General features: G+C 41.2%; 1 protein-coding gene across 1 annotated transcript; it reads left to right on the forward strand.

The window, feature by feature from the left end:
* The first annotated feature begins 2552 nt into the window (after positions 1-2552).
* On the forward strand, positions 2553-9279 carry LOC119368573 (probable beta-1,3-galactosyltransferase 12). The gene is made up of 6 exons (XM_037633797.1): positions 2553-2698; positions 2785-2867; positions 2954-3053; positions 3257-3370; positions 8216-8358; positions 8654-9279. The coding sequence occupies exons 1-6, from the start codon at positions 2613-2615 to the stop codon at positions 8749-8751; spliced, it is 624 nt and encodes a 207-aa protein (XP_037489694.1). The 5' UTR covers positions 2553-2612; the 3' UTR covers positions 8752-9279.
* The last annotated feature ends 1410 nt before the right edge of the window (positions 9280-10689 follow it).

Here is a 10689-nt window from a genome sequence, read left to right on the forward strand (position 1 = left end):
CAAATCCAAACAAGCTAAAACTTTACGGAGAATTGTTATGCAATATATGAAGAATATTGGAGCAAATAAGTACCAGAGGGGGCCCACCAGGTGGGCACAACCCACCTGGGTGCTCCAGGGAGCCCAGGCGCGCACTGGTGGGTTGTGCTCACCCAGGCCCACCTTTAGTGCCCATCTTTTGGTATATAAGTCATTTTGACCTATAAAAAATAAGAGGGGAACTTTTGGGACGGAGCGCCGCCATCTCGAGGCGGAACTTGGGAAGGAGCACTTTTGCTCTCCGGCAGAGCAATTCCGCCGGGGGAAGTTCCCTCCCGGAGGGGGAAATCATCGTCATCATCATCACCAACAACTATCCCATCTTGGGGAGGACAATCTCCATCAACATGTTCAACAACACCATCTCATGTCAAACCCTAGTTCATCTCTTGTGTTCACTCTTGTTACCAGAACTATAGATTGGTGCTTGTGGGTGAGTAGTAGTGTTGATTACATATTGTAGTTGATTACTATATGGTTTATTTGGTGAAAGATTATATGTTCAGATTCATTATGCTATTTAATACCCCTCTGATCTTGAGCATGTTTATCACTTGTGAGTACTTACTTTTGTTCTTGAGGTCACGGGAGAAATCATGTTGCAAGTAATCATGTGAACTTGATATGTGTTCGATATTTTGATAGTATGTATGCTGTTATTCCCTTAGTGGTGTCATGTGAACGTCGACTACATGACATTTCTGTGAATTATTGGTAACTTGACCTACATTCCGTGTGACCAAATGAGGTGAGACTTGAAAATTCTGATGCAATACCAATCTGCAGTTCCATCATTTGATTTGTGTAGCAGAATGTTCACAAGCTATAAGTGGAATTTCAAATTTACGCCCCATATCTGAGCATATCTTTTTTTTAATATGCACACACATTATGAACTGGAACATATTAGAACTTCCCTGAAATTTATACAATTGTACACGAAGAGTAAAAAAGACCCACCGATTGAAGTAAGCAGTCACCAACCTGCAAATGCCACTGATTCTCGAAAGGGAAAAAGCTGGGTCACCAATTATGTGGCCTCATATTCATAATCAGCCCAGCTATCCACTAGCTGGTCCTTTACTTTGGACAACCCGTTAATTCCCATATTGCTGTATTCTAAAGCCAGCGGGGACCTGGTTCCTACAAATTGTTTTCCTCTTATCAAGTGAATTCAGATGCAATCGATTGCTTTGTGACCAAGCGATGTAATAAACATTAAAAAGCAAGGTGACCTGATACAAAATTGTAAAATACACCAGTTAACAAACTTCATTTTCGGCGCTTTAAATGTAAAACTGTGTTGGCGTCTTGGTTAGCAGGATTTATTTGCCATGTTTCTTTGTCGTCTGCTTGTGGATATATATGAGGTTTTATCATGATAAAGAACTTCCATATTTTAGAAAGTGCTTTCATTAAGTATGGCTATTTACTTCTCTTGAAACTATACTTGAATTGTTGTATAATTGTATTGACTGACATGCATTACTAGAAAGGGATGTATACTATTGGTGGACATATAATTTAATATTAACCGTAACCTGTTCTGATAGGGCTCAGCATGTTTCTTCGTGATGGGGAAGGCCCCCGGATTTGGCCTGATCTTCACGCTAGGAAAGGATAACTTGCTTTGCCTGATGAACCAAATGTCAAGAACACACACCAATGTGATAGCCTTTGACAGTGAACTCAACCAACAAAACAGTTGATGGACATCTCGATTTCCACCGGAAGAGACTCTTCAATTCTTACAAACACAAGGAAATGCAAGAACTAAGGTGGAGGGGATGGTCAAAACCCTAGGATAGGAGAGAAAAGCTCAACTAGTTTCTTCCTAAAACAAGTCTGACTACAAAAAAGGCTGTCTCCTCTTAATTGTACTCTCTACTTCAGCCCTAGCTATTGTGCAAAGTGTTTCGCCCATTATAAAAGCCACTTGGGCAGCTGAAATTCGTTTTGGTTTGTCTGATACCTTGCTGCACACCCAGACCCAGGACATGCCTGGGGGCATGTCTTCCCTGTTCAGCTTCTTTGTTGTCCGTGTTTAGCTTCTCAAACCTAAGGATAGACAAAGTTGATGTACCAAATAGCATCCAATTCATATGTAGATTAGCGGGAGATTCAAGTATGAGAAGACTCACCTATTGCTCGAGTTGTTTGGCACATGCCATCGTCATTGGCCCTACTTGAGTTGGAGGCATATCATTATGGATGTCCTCAATCATCATTTTGGATGGAGGCATTTCATTTGGGGTGTTCTCATCACTTTGAGAGCACCAATTTTACTATAATAACGTTTCTAGCTTATCTGATATGATCTTTTTATCTAAAATGGTTAGTTACTTTAGTTTGAGCACACTGTAACTATTACCTATAAATGGAAACATGTCATCTCTAATTAAATCCATTCATCGGTTACATGGTTGCAGTTCCCCTACTTTTAACGCTTTAATAGTAAAGAATACATTGAATCATTTTTATGCTCACTGGTCCTCCACTGCTCCTGCAGTTTGGAACATGGATTTGGTTTATCTTTTAGGTTTGTCATTGGAAGGACGAAGGACAAAGAAAAAATGGCAGATCTTCAGAAAGAGGTAGACATGTATCATGACTTTTTGTTTATTGATGCTGATGAGGGTACAAAGCCCCCAGAGAAGATGTAAGCTCTGTACACTCTGTAATCTTGTATTTCTACCTGTGAACTTGCATCTTGTAAATCTTACCTACTGATTGCTCATGTGATAGGTTAGCATATTTCAAAGCAGCTTATGACATGTTCCACGCAGAATTTTACGTCAAAGCTGATGATACTATCTATCTGCGCCCAGGTAAATTTTGTGATTTACAATGTATCAAAACTATTGTTTAGATAGTTAGATCTGTGATATGTAATTATGTCACATTTCTGCGCCAGATAGACTTGCTGCTCTCCTTGCAAAGGACCGACTTCATCACCGGACTTATATTGGTTGCATGAAGAAGGGACCGGTTGTCAGTGATCCGAATATGAAATGGTTAGTGGAAACTTGAATTGGTTCTAACTTCGAAATTCATATTTGCATATATGTCAATTTTTCTGAAAAAGCAATTGGTTTTCAATGCAAGTCCAATTAGTTTTCCATGTAAGTCATACTAGTATCCATGGCATCTATTGTTATTTCAGCTATGAAGGTTTTGAACTATCTTGTTCATTGATTATGTTATTATTTCATGACAGGTATGAAAGTTCATATGGATTATTAGGTAATGAGTACTTCATGCATGCATCTGGTTCACTGTATGCTCTTTCTTCAGAAGTGGTGGGAGCTATAGCTACTACAAACAATGATAGGTTAGTTGTTTATCTTTTTTTTCCGGCCCGTAGAGTGAAAGCGTATGATAGCTCGCGTCACTCTGAACATAATATACACTACCAAGGAGACAAGGAGTTAACAGATGTTTCTTGCACATATTATCATCTTACATAGTTGTTTAGTGATGAATTCTTTATGTTTCTAACCTAGTTCTAGCGTGTTGCAGTAGATCTAAAATAAACAATGGCACAATACTAAACTACCAAAATGTAAGCTTCCCATGATTAGGTCACTTGTGTTGCAATGAGAACTCACAATTTGCACTCAGTCAAACATGTTAAATTTATCAAAACAAGCTTTTGCCCCGCTTTATAGATAAAGCAACCACCAAGTCCATACAACAAGCACAAGTGCGAGAAAAGTGAAAATACGTTTGTTGGGGCAACAACACAAACATGCCGTAATAAAATAAGAGGAAAAAAGCCACCAAGTGGCCGATAGATCAGTCGCTATGAGTCGGGGCAAGACGACGAGCGGCCAGTCATTGCGTCCATCATGCTGCCAAGCTGGTCCTGATCCTGGTGCCTAGAGAGCGGGTGCCAGTGCTGCAAAAAGGCCAAGAATTTGAATAGTCTGTGGCCTGCCATAAGAAGACCCTCTCAATAACCATCTTGTTAAACATCTTCTAGAGGGTCCAGGTCATCGCTGCGAACACTAACCAGAAGAGGCGTCTCCTTCTATCTGTCTGGTTGGCGTGAGTTTTCGAGAAACCCTGCCAGGTTAGGGCCTCTCAGTTAGGCCCCAGAGCCTCACGAACAAAGCACCAAAAGAATCAAGCAGCTAACCAGGCGAAGAAGATGTGGGTCCTAGTCTGGGGACACCACAAAGAGGATGTAATCCATCGCCAAGCCCATTCCGCTTGATCACCTCCGTCCCCGATGGGAGGCGATCCCGCAAAAGCTGTCACACGAAGATCTTGATCTTCAGAGGAAGGGGCACTTTCCACAAAGGTGTGGTCCATGCAAGAATTGGTCACCGGCACAAGGCGTGGTATGCTGAGCCAACAGAGAAGAACCCCTAAGGGGTCAGGCACCAAGATATGACGTCCGGATAATCCGGAAGCATCGACGGAAGGGCTGCCCGAAGGCTGGCCCAAGCAATGGTTTCCTTGGGCCGAATGTGCGACGGAACAAGACATTCCAAATCCCATTGTGAGCGGCCAAGGACACCAACAACATCGGATCTGCACAGATAGCAAACAAGGCAGGGAAATCATTGCAGAGTGGAGATCCACCCACCCAAGGGTCCAGCCAGAAGAGGGTCCCATCTCCATTGCCTATGGAGATAGAGAGCCCAAGACGAATCTCATTCTTGATGGACTTAATCGACTTCTAGAACTGAGATCCCTCCCTATGATCACACGCAAGAAGTGGGCGGTCCTGCAAATACTTTGCTTTAATAAGCTGCAGCCACAGGCCCCATCCTCTCTGAGGATCCTCCAAACCCATCTCAACAAAAGGGCCATGTTCATGCGACGGGACACAAGAATAACTAGAACCCCTAGGTCCTTGGGCAAGCAAATATCAGCCCACTTGACCATATGTTATTTGTGACGTCCATCAGTCGCCTGCCAGAAGAAGCGCGATAGATTCTTACCAAAGGAGCTATGCACCCCTGCAGGCAAAATATATAGCCCCATCATATACATGGGGAGACTAGAAAGGCACGAGTCGATAAGCATGGATTTATTCCCTTTGGAAGTAAATCTACCGCACAATGGTGCAGACCTAGACACAACACGACCCATAAGTGGGTCAAATTCCCAGAGGGGGACCCTCGAATCAGATAGCGGCATCCTCAATTACGCAATGGGGAAGGAGGACAACTTGCAATTAAGGTTGTCCGCAATCCGCTGCTGATCGTTGACAGAGTACCCTAATACCACAACCTCACTCTTATCGAAATTGATCTGAAGTCCCGACATGGCCTCAAAGCAGAGGATAGGAACTCGAGGTTAATGATATCAATTTCCGACCCTCAACCATGATCATGGTGTCATTCGCATAATGGAGGTGAGTAACACCACCTCCATGGACAATATGCGCAACCACACTGGAGATGTGGCCGGCCATCCTAGCCTTATCCAGGATGGCCACAAGGGCGTCAACTGCCAGGTTGAAGAGGAGAGGGGAGATAGGATCCCCCTGCCTCACCCCATGAGAAGACCTAAAGTAGGGGCCAACCTGCCTATTAATATTAATTGCGGTGCTACCGCTCTGATCAACTGCATGATCCAGGAACACCAACGGCCATCGGGCCCATTTGCTCAAGAACTAAGCGAAGGAAAGACCAGTCAAGGGGGTCATATGCCTTTTGGAAGTCCAACTTAAGGAATACACTTTTCTGGCACTGTACCTTCACCTCATGAATGATTTCATGAAGAGTTAGAATTCCCCCATGACTACGACGCCACTTCAGAAAGGCGGACTAGCAGGGGTGAGAGAGGCGTTCCACCAGCGGGGCAAACTGCGTCGCACACACCTTAGAGACAATCCGTTGTAGCACATTAATCACTGTAATTAGCCTGAAGTTTTGGATATCCGTTGCCCCAACTATTTTGGGGATTACGGTAACGACACCAAAGTTCAGGCGGGACATGTCTGATGTCCCAATATAGAATTCATGGAACATCGGCATAATCACCGGCTGAAGCTGCACCCATAACCTTTGGAAGAAAGCAACCGGCAGGCCATCCGGCCTAGATGCTGAACTAGCCTTCATCTGCGCAATCGCCCGACCAACCTCCTCAGGCGAGAATAGGAGGGTAAGTTTTGCACTCTCAACAGGAGAGACCCTGACCTCAAGTGGCCAACAGTCTTCCACCAAAACACCAGAACGGCCTTATAACATCAACCATATGAAGTCCATCATGCATAAAATACAGTTGGTTATAGCTAACATTTTGTTTGGCGACGTATTCATCATGCACAAATAATTGCTCCTAATTTTTAAAACTGCATACCAGTTTGAATGTGATCAGCAAGCTGCAGATAATCATATCATAGATGGCATGCATGCACATGTGCTCAGATAACTCCATTTTGCACAGAAGGTTCTCCAAATCGCATGTGCATATCCATCATTAATGATCTGGTACGGTGGTGGTGAGGAACCCACCAAGTACGAACACAGCCAACCTACGCCCTCTGTTCCAAAATATATGATACTTTAGATATGGATAGTCTCCAAGATACAACTTCCATTGTTGCTTTTTATATGGATATGTCAGTAAATATTTTGAAATAATTTTTCATGACAAATCTAATGGCATAATTTGTACATTAAAAGAATCTGAGTAGTTTCTTTGCTAATTACTCCCTCCGTCCGGAAAAGCTTGTCCCAAACTTGTCTTTCAAATGACAAATCTAATGGCATAATTTGTACATTAAAAGTAAATATTTTGATGCTAGATACGTCCATTTGAAGGACAACCTTTTCCGGACAGAGGGAGTAGTTGTCAGTGATAATAGAAGTTCGGCCTCATGCTTTCTGTTTTAGTACTTCACAATGAGAAAACATATAAGATAATTTATGCGTGGAGAAGCAGTAACTCCCAGTGATAGCCTTTATACTTGCTAATGTGATTGTATCGGTTTATTATTAGCCATGGTGGCAAGTAGATTATTAATCTTACCATCTGGTATTGTACGTTAAGAACCAACTGAAGGACATAAGCATGACCCTTTTTACACTTGGCATAAGCTTAACCTTATTGATCCTCTACTGGTATGTTAACGCCAATAATCGATACTAAATTATGGTTTTGATTTCCAATGAAGCATTCCAGGCTTCAAGCCCATTATGCAAGTTTTTTTAGGGAAGCCTATTGCGCAAGTTAGTTCTGTTGTGGAGAGTGGATCTGAAAAAAGAAAATCATGAACATAAGAGAGATATTTAAGGTGGGACCCTTCCAGGGGAAAACCAAGGGGCGCACAGAGGCAAGATAATTAACACTATGGTATGAGAGTTGCAACTTGCAAGCAGGGAATTGTGAACGGCACATCCACCATTTCAGGCAGATGTGGCATGCTGCTAAAAAGAGTATATACATAAGGGTGGAAAATGGCTCCTAGTGGTCGGAAAACTGTCAGCCTACACTCCAAGTCTCCGGCATGCCATTCTACCATCAGAACCTAGAAAACAACGATACACAGCGAGCATGGAGGGCACGGTTAGTTTGTTTGGGGAGGCCGTCCAATTTTTTCTTATGCTTTTATGTTCAGAAGCAAAAATACAAACAAAACAATGTTTGAACTGAGCATCCAGTAATGGATGTTTCCACTATCTCTCACGTAGATCTTTAAAGCTAGACCCCGTTTTGATATGCTTTGGTGGAAATATATTCATATTTCTAGTGATCTTCTTTTTGAGTCAGGGGCGTCATGATTCTGCGCCAAAGGTGCTATGAGCTGGTGCAACTGATGGCGGTTGCTATGCTGAATGTTTCCTTCGACGAATGTGCATTTTAACCTATGTCTCCCATTCATTATCTATACAAAAGTAGAAATCGTGAATTTGTGTTATCCGTTAGCACGCTCTACTCCGAATGTTGCTTTCAAGTAAAAGACCCAAGGAAAAAAAATCCAGCTATACAGCAGTTAAACCGCAGAGACAAAAAACCAAGAAAAACCATAGGTAAGACAAGGGGTTGCCCTTCACATGACACGTGTCATGTGGGAATGCCTGATCACTTCTCAGATGTCACCCTCCCCCTAGTTGCTCCCTTAGTTGAATACATCTTCTTGATCGGCTGTTATCTTTTTCCCACACTGTTATGTTTTAAATGTTTACATAGTCATTGATTTACTATATTCATTTCCCAGTTTAAGGATGTTTGATTATGAGGATGTTACTATTGGCTCATGGATGCTTGCCATGAATGTAAATCATGAAGACAACCGTGCAATGTGTGATTCCACATGCACTCCCAGCTCCATTGCTGTATGGGACAGCAAGATATGTTCAGGTATGTCCTTGGTGAACTACTTGTCTAAAATATTAGTCATAACGTCTGAAGGAGAGAATGACCATACTGCTAATTATGCTACCATCTCTCATTTCTATATGTAATTGTACCTAGATGTATTCGTTATTCAGTTTCGTTATAATGTTCTTCATATCTCAAGCCTATCGGTATAGATCAAGGTCTGATTGTACAATGCAAAATGTCTTTGATTGACGCACCTCATGCCTTCTTTTGTGGCTCGAGTCCATTCTTGACACTCCAACACATGGTTAAAGCATTCCTTATTTATTTGCAGGCTCTTGTAACCCCATTGAGAAAATAAAGGAGCTGCACAACACAACTTTGTGCTCAAAAAGCCCAACATTACCGCCTGAAGTGGAGGAGGAAGAGTAGAATATTATACTGATACGTTATTGACCCATGAATGGGCTATTGTGTGGATGCCAATGTCTCCCTTATGGGGAAATTGGATTCATTATCGCCTGGAGTTATATTGTTGTATGTATCACCGATCTTGTTTGGACGGCAATCTTTTTGTAGCCTCTTGCTGCCGGAGGACACGTGCAGAAGATACCACAAGACCAGCGGGGTATTTGAGTGCATACCACCAATTGATCGTGCAAACAACGTCCGCGTTAGGTTCAGGTATATTCACAAGTGGGGATACTTATTTATAGTTGATGTTCACCGATGTACATACACCACTGTGATATGTTGCTATGTCCTGTTGGTTGGGCACCTGACAGTATGATCAGGGTTATTTATAGTTGGTGCCATCTGATTCCAGTTGTCTGGCCCCATCTTGTGATGGTTGTAATTATGCTCGTTGCTTAGGCACTTAAGGTACCTGACAGCATTGAGCCATTGCTGGATGGAGGATTTTATTGGTTTACTTATAGATTTTGTGCTTAATACTGTGCTCTTGATTGTCATAGTGCTATTCCATTTTGATGACAATGATAACGTGTTTGTGTTTTGGTGAGGCTGAAGTTTCTTGAGGAAAAACTCATTGCTAGATGTTCTATGTTGATACCACTATGCAATACGAATAGCTTTGCATATTGACTGTTGGATAAACATGATCCAATGGTGGCAAATCCGAGCAGTCCTGGCCGTAGGATATCCTCTTGGCTACACTGGATTATTTCCATGTGTGCTACCTAGAAGTTTCTGTGCTTGGGCTCAAGTACAATGCACAATATGCACCAACCTCAAAACAATGCCATACCACTATACACTATAAGAATATCTTCGAATATTGATAGTTGGATAAATCCAATCCAACTGTAGAGAGGTGGTGAATCCGAGCAGTGCTTGAATATTGACTACATTGGATTATTCCAAGGGAGTGGATGGTATATACTCCACTATACAATGTGCACAAATATCAAAACAATGAACTCTTTTGTTCCAGACTCATCCATGCTATAATTCTCCAACTTTTCTCTTATTGTCATCTATTTTTGCTTTGTTATTTACAATGCACAATTTGCATAAAAATAGGCATTTTCCATTTATTCTAGACTACTATGTAGTCTGTACTATGATTCTTCCAAGTTTTTTTCTAGAAGAATCGGCATTCATTTTTGTTTACCGATTTTTATTTTGGTTCAAGGCTATGACATCGCCTTCATAAAGCCTGATTCTCTCTGCAATACTTGTCTATTCATTCTATTTTCTACCCAAAACTACAATATGAGATAATTATAAGACAAAAGTGATGCATATGTTTCACATGGATTTTGTATAGTATAGAGCATCCAATCATAGAATATTTTGTATCTATAATTTGATTACAAATGGCACGAACTATGAGAACTAAATCTCTACATCTTACAATTTAAACATATATGACTTGGAATCTACATATTTGCGAAAAATGCTAAATGGAACTTGGGCTCATGGAGCCTAAATTTTGAACAATTTGAAAAATATACTTTTATGTTTTAGAAAACTCTGAAAAATACACATATATCAGAGATGTAATGTACATGTGTGTAAATTTTCATGATCAAATATGTTAAAATGAGAGCTACAAAAAAGGAAAACAAATATGTGGCTTTTTATGACATGCACTGTTTACTCTTGAAGTCCATGAATTTTTTTGTGCAGCTTGCAATTCAACGTATTTCATCGTGAAATTTTACACACATATACATTACACCCTTATATATGTGTATAGGTGTATGGTTGTTTTCTGAACTTTTTGAAACCATGAAACTATGAAATTTGATTATTATTTTTTAATAACGGGTTCCATGGAGCTTGTCCTCCATATTTGCATATCTGTACTTAGTCACTTTCTTTTTGCCATAGTTTCGTTATGTTGTA

Source organism: Triticum dicoccoides, chromosome 1A, assembly GCF_002162155.2.
Source record: "Triticum dicoccoides isolate Atlit2015 ecotype Zavitan chromosome 1A, WEW_v2.0, whole genome shotgun sequence".
In the NCBI taxonomy this organism is placed as follows: domain Eukaryota; kingdom Viridiplantae; phylum Streptophyta; class Magnoliopsida; order Poales; family Poaceae; genus Triticum; species Triticum dicoccoides.

Excerpts from the sequence above, each read along its gene's own strand:
- LOC119368573 (XM_037633797.1), top strand. The coding sequence starts at position 2,613 with ATGGCAGATCTTCAGAAAGAGGTAGACATGTATCATGACTTTTTGTTT. Across the intron at positions 2,699-2,784 it reads ACAAAGCCCCCAGAGAAGAT|GTTAGCATATTTCAAAGCAG; the intron begins GTAAGCTCTGTA and ends CTCATGTGATAG. Across the intron at positions 8,359-8,653 it reads GGACAGCAAGATATGTTCAG|GCTCTTGTAACCCCATTGAG; the intron begins GTATGTCCTTGG and ends ATTTATTTGCAG.